Source organism: Hyperoodon ampullatus (genome assembly GCF_949752795.1).
Source record: "Hyperoodon ampullatus genome assembly, chromosome: 8".
In the NCBI taxonomy this organism is placed as follows: Eukaryota; Metazoa; Chordata; class Mammalia; order Artiodactyla; family Ziphiidae; genus Hyperoodon; species Hyperoodon ampullatus.
This window is the reverse complement of record NC_136921.1, coordinates 20,436,834-20,451,446: the sequence shown is the minus strand read 5'-3', so window position 1 is coordinate 20,451,446 and position 14,613 is coordinate 20,436,834. Positions and strand designations below refer to the sequence as shown.

Sequence of the window (14,613 nt, the reverse complement as noted above, 5' to 3'; positions counted from 1 at the left end):
GTGGAACTTCAGAATGTGACTTTATTTGGAAATAGGTCCTTTGCTGATGTAAGCAGTCAAGGATCTGGAGATGAGATCATCCTGGATTCAGGGTGGGCCCCAAATCCAATGACTGGTGTCCTTCTAAGAAGAGGAGAGGCCACACGGACACAGGAAAGAAGGAAGATCACATGATGACAGAAGTAGAGACTAGAGCAAGGCCACTACAAGCCAAGGAGCCACTGGACTGCCCGGAGCCACCAGAAGATAGGAAGAGGCAAGGCAGGGTTCTCCCCTGGGGGATTCAGAGGGAGTATGGCCCCACTGACACCTTGATTTGGACTTCTAGCCTCCAGACTGTGAAAAAATTAATTTTGTTGTTTTAAGCCACCTAATTTGTGCTAGTTTGTTACAGCAGCCCTAGGGACCTAATACAGCCGCTACACCCCAGCTCTGCTCAGACCTCCCAGGGCAGCCCCTCATGATGGTATGTCCAGTCTGTGGGTCCAGCCCACAAGTACCTCCCTGTAAAGCAGGCCTGAGCGCTCCCCTGGGGCCAGGATAGATCCAATCCCCCAGGCCAGCCCTTCTGACATTAGAGACCATGGTGGGGGGTGGAGGGGACTTCCTCCACACTGGTTAGGAGATCCTCCTGTGCCAGGTATGATCCCGGTGCCAGCAACACCAGGTCTCTCAAGACACACTCTGCCACAACTCTGCCCTAAGACTGCTCAGAGGCACCGACAGTATGACACCTCTGCCACTTCCTGGCTCTGTGACCTTAGACAAATACCCCACCTCTCTGTGTTCTCGACAAACCTGCTTCCTAGGACTGTCGTGGTGTTAAATATGTGGAAAGGAGTTAGAACAGGGCCTGGCTCATCACCGGGGCTCAATAACGTGAGCTTTTACTGTTATTCTCTCCTCCTGGTCAACACACGTACGTACACCCACACGCACATGCATGTACCCACACGTACACACAAACATACAAACCACACACACACACATACATGGACAAGCACGCACGCGTGCACACACACACACACACGACTTGTCTCCAGATGCTGCATCCCAGCTGCAGAGACACTCCTTAGGGCCAAGGGCAGGTGCAGGGAGAGAAGAGGAAGAGCTGGCTCAGGGGCAGGTGGGACAAGACACCAGCAGGAGGAGGCGGCAAGCAGAAAGGATGGGGCACTGGACCAGCGGGCAAGGGGCCTCATCCTCACCAGGTAGTTGCCTCCATGTTTGGACTTGAGCATCTGGGCCACCTCACGGAGGTTGCTCCGGAAGTTCTCCTCATTGGCTGTGCTGGGGAAGGAGACGGCGATGATCCTCTCAGTGACATACACCAGGTCCAGCTCACAGCTGTCCTCTGTGGCCCGGCTCACACTCATGTTTCTGGGGAGACAGTAGGCAGAGGCGGGTCCTGATCAGAATCCAGGCCCCCAGGACAAGGTCCAAGGATCTACACCCCCTACACACTATACGTGGCCCCCAGATCTAACCCAGGGGGCTTGGCTGCTCCCTGACCCAGAGCCAAGGCCAGAGGCTTCCCCTGGCAAGGCCAATGCAGCCCACAAGCCCAGTTTGGGAGCGCCGGGGAGAACAGAGCTTGGCAGGAGCTGGCAAGGATCTCAGGCCATTTCAGGACCAAAGAGTGATGACACCAATCCTAGGTGCTCATCAATCCTGTCGGCATGGCCTTCATCCTGTGATCCAGAGGTCAGAGGTCAGAGCCAGGGCCGGAACCAGCCAGGGCCCGGGAGTCCAGCTCAGCCTCCTAATATACTGTGGCCGCCTGGTCTGGCAGAAGTTTCTCGAAGGATCCCCGGATGGCTCCGGAAAAAGAAGGAGAGCCTGAACTGGGTCCTCTCACATCCTGGAGCTAGCCTTCTGCTGCCCTCCCCTTGCTCTGAGCTGTGGAGCAGGCAGGGAGGCCCCTCAGGAGCAGGGGCAGCTCAGGTGACATGCTCACCTGGGCTCCAGGTAAGCCAGACCACAGTACACATTCCAGCCCTCCCCAGAGGCAGGACAGCTCCTGCCCTCTGTTCCCTGGCTCTCTCCCCACCTCTGGCAGCTCCCACTGCCCCGCAGGGCTGCTTCCTACCAGTGACCTCCCTGATTTCTAAGGGCTCAGGAAGCAGAGGGGGCTGCTGCAGCGGCAGGTGATCCCCAGACATCCCAGTGCCACCTGAGCTCCTCAGAGAGGTGGGGAGCCCCCTGGGCTGGGCACCGGCTGAGGGGAGGTGGGGTCTCACACCTTTACACCTCACCCAACTGCTCTTCCAAAGGAGGGTCCAGGGTGCCCACTGGGGAACGGATGGGAAGGGGAAATGGGTCTCAGGACACTGGCATTCCATTCTGAAGCCACCTGCAGTTTCTGGGGTCACCTCACACCCTCCCCTTCTTACGCCATCACCCTAGGGTCCTGCTTCCCTGCTCTACCCAAGTGGGCAACTCAGAGTTCATGATGATAACCCTTCACTTCTGCGGGGTAAAGTTGGGACTGGAGGGGCAGCGGGAGGAATACCATGGGGTGTTTCAAAGTGACGGGGTGGCATGGGGGGTACAGCCCCGGGACACCAAGAAACGGGACAGAATACAGATCTCCACCACGGTTAGCTCCGAGCCCAACTGTGTAGATGGGGCTTGGAAATAGGAGAGCCAAGGGTGACATTCAGCTTCTCTGTGGTGGCGATGACAGGGACCAAGTAGCAGAGGGGCCAGTGCGCTGGGAGCCCACTTTGAATTTGGCCTCTGAGTCCGGCTCTTTCCTTGTCCTGCAGCCTTTGGGGGTGGGGCTCCTACTCAAGGCAGAACAGCACCACCACCTGGACAACCTCAGCATCGCACTCTGCACCCACCCACCCCAAGGTGATTTTCCTCTGTGGGGGAGGAGGGGATCCTCTAAAGGACCCCACCAGTCTCTGTGGACAGCTGGCAGCTGGACTACAACCCACTGGGAGCTTCAGCTACACACCAGACCCTCTCTGACTGGTGGTCCATATCCCTGGGGCCAGATTCTCACTCATCTCAGGAGCCTCAGGGGGGAGGGGGGAGTCAGAGAGGGAAGGGCCCAAGCCAAAAAACCAGAGAACCTGGACCCAGGAAAAAAAGACTCTGGGGCTTCCCTGGTGGTGCAGTGGTTGAGAGTCCGCCTGCCGATGCAGGGGACACGGGTTCATGCCCCGGTCCGGGAAGATCCCATGTGTCGCAGAGCGGCTGGGCCCGTGAGCCATGGCCGCTGAGCCTGCGCGTCCGGAGCCTGTGCTCTGCAACAGGAGAGGCCACAACAGTGAGAGGCCCGTGTACCAAAAAAGAAAAAGAGACTCTGGATGAGCAAAGCACCGAGTCCCCTGTGTATCCCCTTCCCCCAGCCCCCACCAGCTCAGCCAGATAGAGAACCTTCCTTTTATAAATGACCCTCCAATATCAGAAACCTCTGCCCGTGGAGAAGAACGGGATCTAGCACAGGCATCAGCGCCAGCCGGTCCTGAATGCAAATCCAAGGGCTGCCTCTTAGCGGTTGTGTGACCTTTAACAAATTGCCTCACCTCCCTGAGACTCAGTTTCTTCATCTGCCAAATGGGAATAAAATACTTACCGTGCAGGGTTGTTGCAAGGACTAGATGAGATCATGCAGGTAAATGAAGAATCCAGCTCAAGGACTGGCTTCAAGCTAAAACTTTTGAGTTTCCCACTGGCATCTACCTGCATCCTCTCGCTGTGGCTTCCACGTCTGCCCGTGCTCCCTATCACGTGCTTTGTGACTTTGGTCTCGGAGACCCAGAGGCATGACTTGCTGGGAACACCCACAGTGACCTCACTGCCTGCACCCACTGCGTCCCCCATAGCCCAGGCATACCTGATGGGCTGGGGATGGGGCTGGACACTTGGCGTGACTCTGGTGGAGCTCTGGGAAAGAGAGGAGAGAAGCAGTGTTAGGGCAGTGGCCGGCTGGATGGCAGGAGAACAGCAGAGAGCTGTCCACGCGAGCAGTCAGGGCCACGGGGAAACACAGATTCCCTTCTCCTGCCTCTGCCGACATTCCAGCCCAGGCACCCTAAAGCCCAGCAACACAGCGACTCAAAGCCAAAAGCGATCAATGCCAATCCCACATGAGCACGCCAGTGTGCCTGCGAGCCTCCGAGGGGAAGGGCTCTCTTTCCTTGGGCAAGGGAGAAATCCCAAATGCTGAGAAATGCACCACGCCTGGGCTGGTGCCACGTGCGCTGAGTACACACTCAATAAAACAGTTACTAAACTTATGGAAACGCATTTCACCTGGATTCGCTGGACATCAGAATAGTGACCCCAAGTGGAGAATAGAGATGGCAACCATGAAAGAAGGAGAAAGATGAGAGCGCCAGCCCCGCTCTGCCCAGCTCTGAACATTTCTCCTCTGACCACCAGCTGCCCACATTCCCCTCCTTTAAAGCAGCAACACCGGCTCATTCAATCAAAAGTTTTGAGACAAGAAGCAGGCAGGCATGGTGTGTACCAACCAGGGCTAGGCAGCAAATCATGCTCCTAAGGACCCACTGTCCATTGTCTGTTACCCACCTCACCCATTCCCATCTCCAGGGTTGTCAACTTGTACAAAATTAGGCAAATGGACCCAAGTCGGTGTCCAAAACATCCCAGGGCAACCCAACAGCACGGTGATGAAAGCACAGGATCAGAGTCCCACAGCTTCCTGCTGGGCAGCCTCGCATTACTTAACGCTCTGAGCCTCTATAATGTCACCAGTGAGAAGGAACAATCCTTATGGTATTGCTTGAAGATTAAAGGGAATTATGCATATAAGGCGCTTAGACGCTCTTACCATTATTACATCAAGTACGATTAAAAGGGTAGTTAGCGATACAGCCAAACATTCACCCCTGCAGTAAAGCAAAACCCTGCATCACCAGCTGCCACCATCCTTTCAGCCACCTCGCTCGATGCAGAATCGGACGTCCAACCTGCACATTCCCAGGCCCAGCCAGAGCCCTCTGAGCCCACTGGCACCTTCCAAACATCCCTGAGCCTCCCCAAAACCGGCCTTTCCTGACCACCAAGTTGCATCTACCTCTTGGAGGAGACGGAACCACAATCCACCAAGGAGAGGAGAAACAGATGACCAGCAAGATTCACCCTCAGATTTCGGGCTGGACCACTGGGGTCCCAAGAAGAGGAGCCCCCTTCAGCCCTCTCCAGGCCCCACAGCGCCTACGAGGCAGGGGTGGGTGGGCTCTGAGGCCCAGCTCCCAGCTGAGCCCAAAGTCAGGGCAGCCCCGCTAAGAGGAGGACTCTCTACCCAGGCTCCCGTAAGAAGGCTGCGGCCAGAGTCCCCTCTGCCTGGGCCGCCGCCCAGCTCTGAACAGCTCAGCCTTGGAGGCAGCAGGAGGAGGAAACAGCCAAGGGGGGCTGTCAGGGTGGAAAGTTTCTCTGTCTCCCCAGCTCTCCTGGCTCTGAGGACTTGGGTTTGCATGAGTCAGGCTTGGGGAGCTGGGGGGTGCGAAGGCGGGGGCAGTACGGAGGGGTTGAGTTGTGTTTGGTTTTCAAGACCCAAACCAGGCTGTTCCAAAACTACCCACTCAGAGGAACGCAGAAACCCAACACTTCATCCGTCTCCGTTTCGCTGGTCCCTGATGAGGAGCCGCTGAATCTCCCCAGGCCCTAGGCCCTGCTCCAGGCCCCAGGGCCACCCTGCTATAAATAGCCCCTCGGGTTCCATCTACTGCTGATCCACAGCCATGTTTGGAGGAGGCTGCCACAGCTGCTTCTAACAACTGGAAGCCACAACCATAGCCAAGGCTGGAGGTGTGGCCAGGAACACAGGGCCAGGCCCAGGGAGCTCAGAGAGACAATGTGATATTGAGACGGGCTTGGCAGGGGGACTGGGGAGCCGGGGGGAGCCGGGAGCCGCCACGGGCACAGGAGCGAGAGGGATGGACAGGGCAGGAGAGCCAGCTCCCGCTCGCTTCTCCACCCCCCTTCCCCAATGTTACAACACTCCACATTCCTCAGCCTCCCCACCCCAAAAAACCAGGAAAGATAAATAAAAACTTGGCCCCAGCAGAGTCTGGCCATACTGCCTCCAGAGGTGACAAGACAAAGTCCAAGCTGGCTCTGCTCTGCCGGGCTGGGGTGGGAGGGGGGGTGGGGGGCAGGGGAAGAAACTGCCCTGGACAGTGACCCCAGCACAGAGGACTGGGACGAACAGCTGGACAGTCATCCCCTGATGAATCACTGGGCTGCCCTCTAGCTGACGGTGCTTCCTGTTTTCTGCAAAGTTTGGGGGCATGTGACACGCACTGGCAGAAAGCAGACGTGCACAGGTAACACGTCTGAGGGTTGGTGGAAAGAGTCACAAGGAGAACCGGAGAACCAGAAATGGGTCGGGGGAGGGGGCGGAGCATGTGAGCAACACGACTTAACGCTCCAAGAAACACAGTGACCTCCCACATGCAGGGCTAGAGACGGGGCACCTTCAGCAGCTGCCTAATCACACAGGCCGTTTTCAAGAGGGAGGCTGTCCTCTCTGCTCCCCATCGTCGTGTGCATTCTCTCATTCAGTGAACTTCACTGAGGGCTGTGCATGAGGTCCCTGACCTCAGAGAGCTTACATTCTACAAAGGAAGATACTCATCCATGAAGCCAGTGTAAGAAGCAGTCGCTTGGTCTCACTGACCAATCTGTAAAATGGGTACAGCACAGTCTTGTGCGATATACCTGCTCCACTTTGAGCCCCCAGGAAAAACTACCAGAGGGCTTTACAAAGAGTACTCTAAATGCTTTATTTTATAAAGAAAAATAAGCTCTCTGTCTGCCTGTAATTCCATTCCTTTCCTCTCTGGGGCTGTCAAAGTCCTTTACCCACATGCTCTGAACTTCTTCCCTGCTCCACCCAAGACATAGATCAATAATAGGACTTTTGATCCAACTCCCTAGGCACCAAGATCTCTCCCCTATCATCAGCACCAAAACACAGTCTCTCCTTTGCTTAAAGGACACTGTGAAAGGAAATTCCACAGCCTTCCTCAAACAGCGTCTTACTTCTCTTGCTATCAGGCAGTTCCTCCTGGTATCTAACCCTCACCCTTCCTGCTACAGATTCGGCCAACTCTGTTGGCTTTGGTCCTCACTGCAGGCGGGAGCTGCAGACCACCGCTCAGATAGATGCTCCAGGGCAGCTCAAGGTCTATGACCCTCGGCTCCGTTTTTTGCCTTCTTCTTCCCCGCCATGTAGCAAGAGTGGGAACCCGAGGACCTGGGTGGGGCTGGTTTGGAGCAATGACTGTGTGGGAAGAGTCCTGCCTTCCTTTGAGGTTCATAGACCAAACACAACAGCTCTGGACCAAAAGAAAAGCTGTTTCCGGAGCCCAAGTCCCCAGGGGGCACAGTTGGGAGGAGGGTCTGGAAGCAACACCAGGGGCCATGTCAGGCAGGCAGAGATTGGTGACCAATCTACGTCAGGGGCCCTTCCCCACCCCTATGACTCCTCTGGGGGCTGTGGCCACCCCCTCCCCTCCGCACCAGCCCCTCCAGCCACACCCCTTCCTCTCTCCTTCCTGCCCACCCGCCTGGATTTTTCCAAAACAAAGTGCGACACAGCACATCATCCACAAACTCTGCAACACACCAACCCCGTTGGAGGAAAACAGCCATTCCTGCCCTGTGAGTCCTGGGCTGCGGGCCAGAGACAGGAAAACAGCTCAACAAACAGGCACATTATCGCAGCAGCAGGCCCAGAGCAGCAACCATGCCGCTTCGGAAACAGGTCTCCTCACCCGAGGCAGACTGCAGGAGAACCCAGTGGCTGGGGAGGGGACCCTGAAGTCACTCAACCTGGGACAGGTGTCTGGGATCCTCAAAAATTAGGTTTTCTCTCTTCCTTTGCAGTACTTGTGCCATTCTGGAATCTGCTCACTTGCTTAGCCTTTCATGAACTCCTTTAACTAAACTAACTAGACCAAAACTCATCTTGTCCCTTCTCCCATATCCAGGCAAGACACCACCCTTACCCACCCCGGCATGCACAGACACACACACTTTCATCCCAGATCAACAGAACTTTCTTCTAAAAAACCTCTCACTCCAACTAAGCGGCAACCTCTTTCTTCTCCAGGACCAAGGTCATACACACCCTTGCATCAAAAAGTTCTCCATGATGTCTAACTTCACTCTCTCTTGCTGCAGCCTTACCTTGTAGGATCTGTCTGGCCCAGGCTGGAGTTGTGGGGAGCAACTGCTCTAGGACTCGGCTTATAAGAGTGTCCAGACCATTGGCTAAAAGGCTTGGTTCACACACCATCGCCCTGTCCCCTGGCCAAGGGTTGGGAGCCCTGGAAACACCAGATCCAGGCAGCAGTCCCAGGATGGGATGGGGAAGACATTCATTGAGTCAGTGAGCCCCTCCAAGCCTCTGTTTCCTCACCTATAAAGTGGGGCCACAGCATCTGCCATAGCGGGATGTCACGGGAATCAAAAAATACCCAGCCAATGGGGACTTCCCTGGTGGTCCAGTGGTTAAGACTCCACGCTGCCACTTCAGGGGGCATGGGTTTGATCCCTAGTGAAGGAACTAAGATCCCACATGCTGCACAGCATGGCCACACACACACAAAAATATATATACCCAGCCCAGTTCCTGGCCCTTAGCCAAAATAACAGTAATAAGACCTGTTAACATTTATTGAGCACATAGTATCCGCTTTGTGTGCATTAAGCTAGTTAATCTTTAGTAGCAGGCACACAAGAAAATTACTTTCTCCCCTGTACCCCAGCCCCAGAAACATCACAAACTCGGACAAGGGTCCATCCCAGCATGTGTATACTCCACGCCCATAGGACCCATGCATACCTTGAACAGAGCCTTGCCCATTAATTTGAGAGGCATGTTTCTGCTCTTCCTGGCGGGGCCCTGTGCGGCCCAGGGGACACCTCCACCTTGCCGGGCTGGCCTTGCGGGGCTGGCCCAGGGCAATGTGACAGAGGTGGTGGGCTCACCACAGAAGTGTGCTGCCTGCAGCAGCCCAGCACCTCCCTCCGAGGCCCTCCCCACCATGGGTCAGGCAGCTGTCAGATGATAGGGCCTCATGCCATCAACAGCTCCCCCGTGCCAACCGCCAAAACCACTCCCTGTTCCTCTGCAGATCAGGGCGGGCGAGGATGGAGAGGCCAGCAGAGGGGCAAATTGTCAGAGAAGGGCAGGGAAAAAAGAGAAAGGGGGCTTCCCTGGTGGTGCAGTGGCTGAGAGTCCGCCTGCCGATGCAGGGGACACGGGTTCGTGCCCCGGTCTGGGAGGATCCCACATGCCGCGGAGCGGCTGGGCCCGTGAGCCATGGCCGCTGAGCCTGCGCGTCCGGAGCCTGTGCTCCGCAGCGGGAGAGGCCACAACAGTGAGAGGCCCGCGTACCGCAAAAAAAAAAAAAAAAAGGAAGATCCGACATTGACGGGCATCTGCCCCTGGAGGTGGTGTGAGGACAAGCCCAGGCACAAGTTCGGCTCAAAGCAGGGTCCCAGGAGAGCCCCTCTTCCCTTCCCTGGGGTCCTTCCACTTAAGGAATTTGCCCATCGCCCTCCACCAAAACAGCAGGGCAGGAGGAGCCCGTGAGACCAACCAGCCCATGTTCCCATTCCCTCCTGAATCAATGGCATTTAGCCCATTTTCAAAGGCTTCTCCCTCCGAAGAAGCAGAGCCTGCGATTCCCCAGGGGCTGATGACCCTCCAAGAGCCCAGGAGTCCCGCTTCATCTCTGCCCCCAGTCCCTCTTGCTGCAGTGTCGCCCGTTCCCCTGGCCGTTGCCCTGGTGACTGCTCACCCCCCAGCGAGGCCTCGCACAGCAGCCTCTGCTTCCCTCCCTCCCCACCCTGCAGCACTAAGGTCTGCCTCAGTGACTGGGCAAACCAACTCTGGATCCAGCTGGGCTGGAGGCTGAAGCCAAGACTAAGGCCCAGTGTCTAAGTCATGGGACCTGCTCACCCTCCCAGCCCCTCTCCCCACTCCGGAATTGAGCTGAGCAGTTCTACAGAGGAGGCTGCGGGGACGCCCACCAAACAAGACAGGTGTTAGGCACCACCTGCCTCCCCCACCCCCCTCACCCCAGGGACTCGCCGCATCTTCCTCCTTCCCTTCCGAATACTTACATCTTCCTCAAGGCTTTTCCGTGTGTTTCCACCCCGGAAGGCTCCTTCTCCCTGGAGACAAAGAAAAGGCAGTCAGAGAGGGGAGTCGAGGAAAGTCATCGAAAGGTACCAGGTCTTTCATCTGCTGGGTGTGGCAGTGGGGGTGGTGAGGGCTTGGCACAAGGGCCTGGGAGGGGGCTGGGTTGTTTGTGTAGCATTTCTTTGTCCACTAACGGCCCCTCAGAGCCAACCATACCCTTTCATTTGTGTCTCTCCTGGGGGAGATATTATCATTCCCATTTCTGCAGGTGAGAAAACTGAGGCACAGACAGGCTCAGGACTTGCTACAGTCTCACAAATAGAACCTTGGAGGAGTTCGGAGAGGAACCCAAGTCCTCCATCTCTGAGCCCATCACTCCGTTCCGGCCATTGCCAGGAGACGCCTCTCAGCTGCCAGCCTCGGTTTCCCCACCACACGACCCACCCACTCCCTTCCCTTCCTCCTCCACGCAGCCTTGAGGAAATCGCCTCTCTGCTAGGTCAGAAAGACGTGTTTGGAAAGATCTGCCTGGCTTTCTCACATTCTACGTATCTAATAAAGAAGCCCACGTTTAACCACGGGCCTCTCCCTCCCCACCTAGTTCCCCAGAAATCCATTTCCGAACACACGAGGGGATGCTCCAATATCCAGCTTTCAGTGCCACCCATGTCTCCATCCTTCCCCCAAGTTCCCCAAATCTACTCCAGAAGGGTGTCCTCAAACACATCTGTTCGCTTTCCCCCCAATCTTTTCATTATGCTTTCCCGGCCTCCCCAGGCGCTCACCCCGCCCTACCTGCTGTCACTCACCGTGTCCACTACATTCTTTGGAGCAGTTTCAGTGTTGACGGGCTGTGGGCAGAGGGAGAAAACAGCATGAGGCCTCAGGGCAAACATCCCCAGGTTGGCTCTCTCCCCGGGGCTGGTGGCCGTGATGGGCAGAAGGCCTCCTGAGATAGCACCGGTGGTGCCAACCCAAGACTCAGACATAATGTGCTGACCCCAAGCTTGGGGGGCAGAGTCTGGAAAATGAAAGACAATCCTATTGGTCCTAGAACCATCCAGCTTGACAAAACTCACTAAGGCCCCTAACTCCGACAGTCACCGACCCCTCAAAAAGGAACAAGAAGCAAGTAAGTGACTCTTGTTCCTACCTGCCAGGCATGAGTGCCTACACCAGCCACTTCATTTATTCACAAGAACCCAGTGAGGTAAGTACTGTTGCTACCTTAAAGCCCCACTTTACAAATAAAGAGAAATTAGATGAGTGGACCAAAGCCACTGACCACTAAGGGGGACAAAAGGGTTGGAACCCCAACTTGGGTCTCTACACTTCATGCTGTGTGAAACCCCAGCAGCCCCGGATACCAGGCCTGCCGGAGTCTTCATGCTTCGGTGGGCTTTCAAGGGCCATCCCCACCTCTGGCCCTGCCCCCTTGCAGACCTCAATTTCCTTGCCCCAAAACTCTCTTCCATCCAGACCCCTTGCTATTCCCACATCTGGGCTTTTGTTTGCGGAGCAGCTTCTCCTCTTTTCTTACTAGCTCTCCTCCTCCTTGAAGCCCTCCCTGAACACCCCAGCAAAGGGGTCTCTCTCTCGCACCTCAGAACTCCAGTAAGCCTCACTGTCTGAGCTACCTATCTGGTCCTGAGCGTGTGAATAATCTCATTGTGGGAATATGTCTAATTCCCCAACTCTAGTTTTATTTTTATTTGTGATTCTTATCCCACCTGCCTCCGAAACAGATTCAAAGCAGCATTTTTACCAACTGAGTTGCCATAGCCCTCGGGCCGGAGACTGTGCTGTATGTGTAGCGAGCCGTCAGTAAACACCCGTGGACTGATCCGGTCCCTCACCCTGGTGCCATCCTTCCCTTGCGCAGACCAACTTCCTACCAAAGGCATCCTGAAACGTGGGCTCCTTGGACTCCCCCATAATGAGAGAGAAACTCCCCATTCCGGGGCCATCTCCTGACCACGGTCTCCAGGGCTCCATTTCCAACTCAGTGATGTGGTTAGAGGGGCCCTTGAATCACACAGATGGACATGGACATGAATGTCAAGGTCATGGAAACAAGCCTTTGCTGAGACGACTATGGACCAGGTTTAGACAGTGGGTCTCTGAATAGGAAGCACCTGCCCCAACCCCATCCCGGGACCTGAGGGTGAGCTGTTCATGTCTGAAGACAGGGGAGTGGACGGAATGACCTCTGAAACGTTCTGGCATCCGGGAGGAGAACTGGGCCAAGATAGGGATGGAGGAAGGAAGTGGGCTGAGCTGAAGGCAGTAGCGCTCTTTCTAAAAACGCCCAGACTTTCCCCCTACTGCCTGGGAGACAAGAGACTGAGGCCAAAACTTCTTTCCAGGTGGGTGAAACCCCCTGTGTAGTTCAGGGTCAAGGCAGCTTGGGAGGGTTGAGGGAAGACAGAGTCCAGCAACGAGCAGGAGCTGTGGGTGTCCTATCAGCCAGCCCCTCCCAGCCCCCTAGGTGGGCCCACCTGGAGTCTGAGGACGGCTCTGCAGGGGGAGTCAAGATGCCACAGTCTGTCCCCAGCCAGCCCAGCCCTAATCCTCACCCAGCCAGCCCCCAGAACCCCATTCCTGAGCCATAGGCCACCGGGCAGGAGGCAAATGAGCCCACAGGAAATCCCCTGGGATCCCTTCCCCAGACTGAGCTCTAGGGAACTGCCTGACAATCAGGACCAGGGTCTCCCCTCAGCCTCCAACCACCACCCGGCCTCACCCAGGGGAGTCCTCTGCAGCAGTGCCAGCCTGCCCCAGCCCTCTGAGCCTCCACCCATCTCTTCTGGTCCAGGGCTCTGTAATGCTCACGTGGAGACCATGGGCTGGGCAGAACAGGCCAACTGCCCCCGCTCTGAGCTGCTCTGGCTTTCTGTGGGGAGGAGAAGGCCTGGAGGGCACATCACAGGGACCTTCTGCGTGCAGAGTCTACACAACAGGACTGACTCTGAACCCAGACCTCCCAGTTCCAAAGCCCTCACTCTTCACAGTCTATATCATCGGCCTCCCTGACTCAGGGGGTGGTCAGAAGGTTCAGAAATGGGGTGGGATGGAGCAACCGGAGACAAGAGTACCTGCCGCAGGCCCATTACAGGCCCTGAAGAGCCCCTCGTCCTGCTCTGGGGAAAGCCTCCCAAGAGACCCCGACGGGGCAGAGTGGGAGCCGGGGGTCTCAAACGTGAGTGTGCCTCCCAATCACCTGGAGGGCTGTTGACGGACACACGGGTGGCTGGGCCCTCCCCAGAGGGTCGGATCCAGTAGCCTAGAGAGGGACTCAAGAATGTGCATCTCTAACAGGTTTCCAGGTCTGGGGATGACACTGTGAAAACCACTGGTCTAGTCTGACAGCACTGGCAGCAGACGGCTGGGCCACGTCCTGACGCTCTCTGCTACTAACTCTGTGACCTCAAGGAGGTCACTCTGTCCTTGCTGCTCTTCAGCAGGAAGGGTCCTCTTTTGTGAGAAGCAAATGAGATGAAGCACAGAAAGCACTCAGAACGGGGCCTGGCACTTAGGAAGCTCTCAGTACATGTGAGCTGTTATTTATCAGCTCCGACTGCACAGGTCCAAGGCCAGGCCCTCTCCCAGCCCACCCTGCCCCACCCTGCCCCACCTTGACCCTCCTACCCCGTCCCTCCTGGGTCTGACACAATGCAGACCAGGGAGTCGACATTAGAAACCACAGGCCTCAGCAGGGCAAGAGAAACTTCTCTCCCTCCAGCAAATCACCTGAGCACCAGCCCTCTGCTCCCACCCCTTGTCCACACCAGCTGGGGGCCAGCCACAGGGCCAGCCATCAGACGCCTGCCTTCAACGTACTGGTGGAGAGGCCTTCTGAGGAGCTAAAAATTTCCAAAAACCCCTTCCAACCTCAACACCCAGTGTTTTCCTGCAGTGTTTGCAAACACAGCCCAGCAGGCATGCTGCGCTCCCCCCACACCCCTCCCCTTCCACCCCAGTCCTCCTGGGATTGAAGTCCTGCTTCTCTGCTTTCCATGCACTGCCAGCTCTGGGGCTAATGGGAATGAAAAAGGCAAGGGAACTCATCACGGGGCGGGGTGGGGGTGGGTGTTCTCCCCTCAGGCTGCCCCTGCCCTAGGCCCTGCAGGGAAGCTTGGGTATACTAGAGAAAGCTCCCAGGCCATCAGGGCTGTGGTCTCCCAAGGCCACAGCCCCAGAGTTCCAGTGGCTGGCAGAGACCCACTAAGCCTCGGCTGTCACCCTACCGTTAGCACGGAAACATACACACACACACCATCTTTGCACACCACTCCTCAGACACCATCTCCTCCCTCCCCATTTCACAGATGGGGAAACTGAGGTACAGAGAGGTGCGGGTATGACTCGCCGAGCCTCTCACAGTTAGGTGCATGGCAGGACTCAGGTGGGCACCCAGGTTTTATAAAGCCCATCACTGAGCTCACCCACTGCCCCTCACCCCAATCCCCAGCCAGCCT

The 14,613-nt window shown here is 56.4% G+C and overlaps 1 protein-coding gene across 4 annotated transcripts in view; it reads right to left on the bottom strand.

The window, feature by feature from the left end:
* Nucleotides 1–14,613, bottom strand: part of TNS1 (tensin 1) — a gene marked incomplete at both ends in the record, with an annotated part of 226,748 nt that overhangs the window by 87,415 nt on the left and 124,720 nt on the right. For all 4 annotated transcript variants that reach the window (XM_079710295.1, XM_079710296.1, XM_079710297.1 and 1 more), the window contains 4 exons: nt 1,209–1,380; nt 3,848–3,897; nt 10,117–10,167; nt 10,945–10,986. In XM_079710295.1, the coding sequence (XP_079566421.1) occupies nt 1,209–1,380; nt 3,848–3,897; nt 10,117–10,167; nt 10,945–10,986 (315 nt within the window). The remainder of the gene's footprint in view (nt 1–1,208; nt 1,381–3,847; nt 3,898–10,116; nt 10,168–10,944; nt 10,987–14,613) is intronic.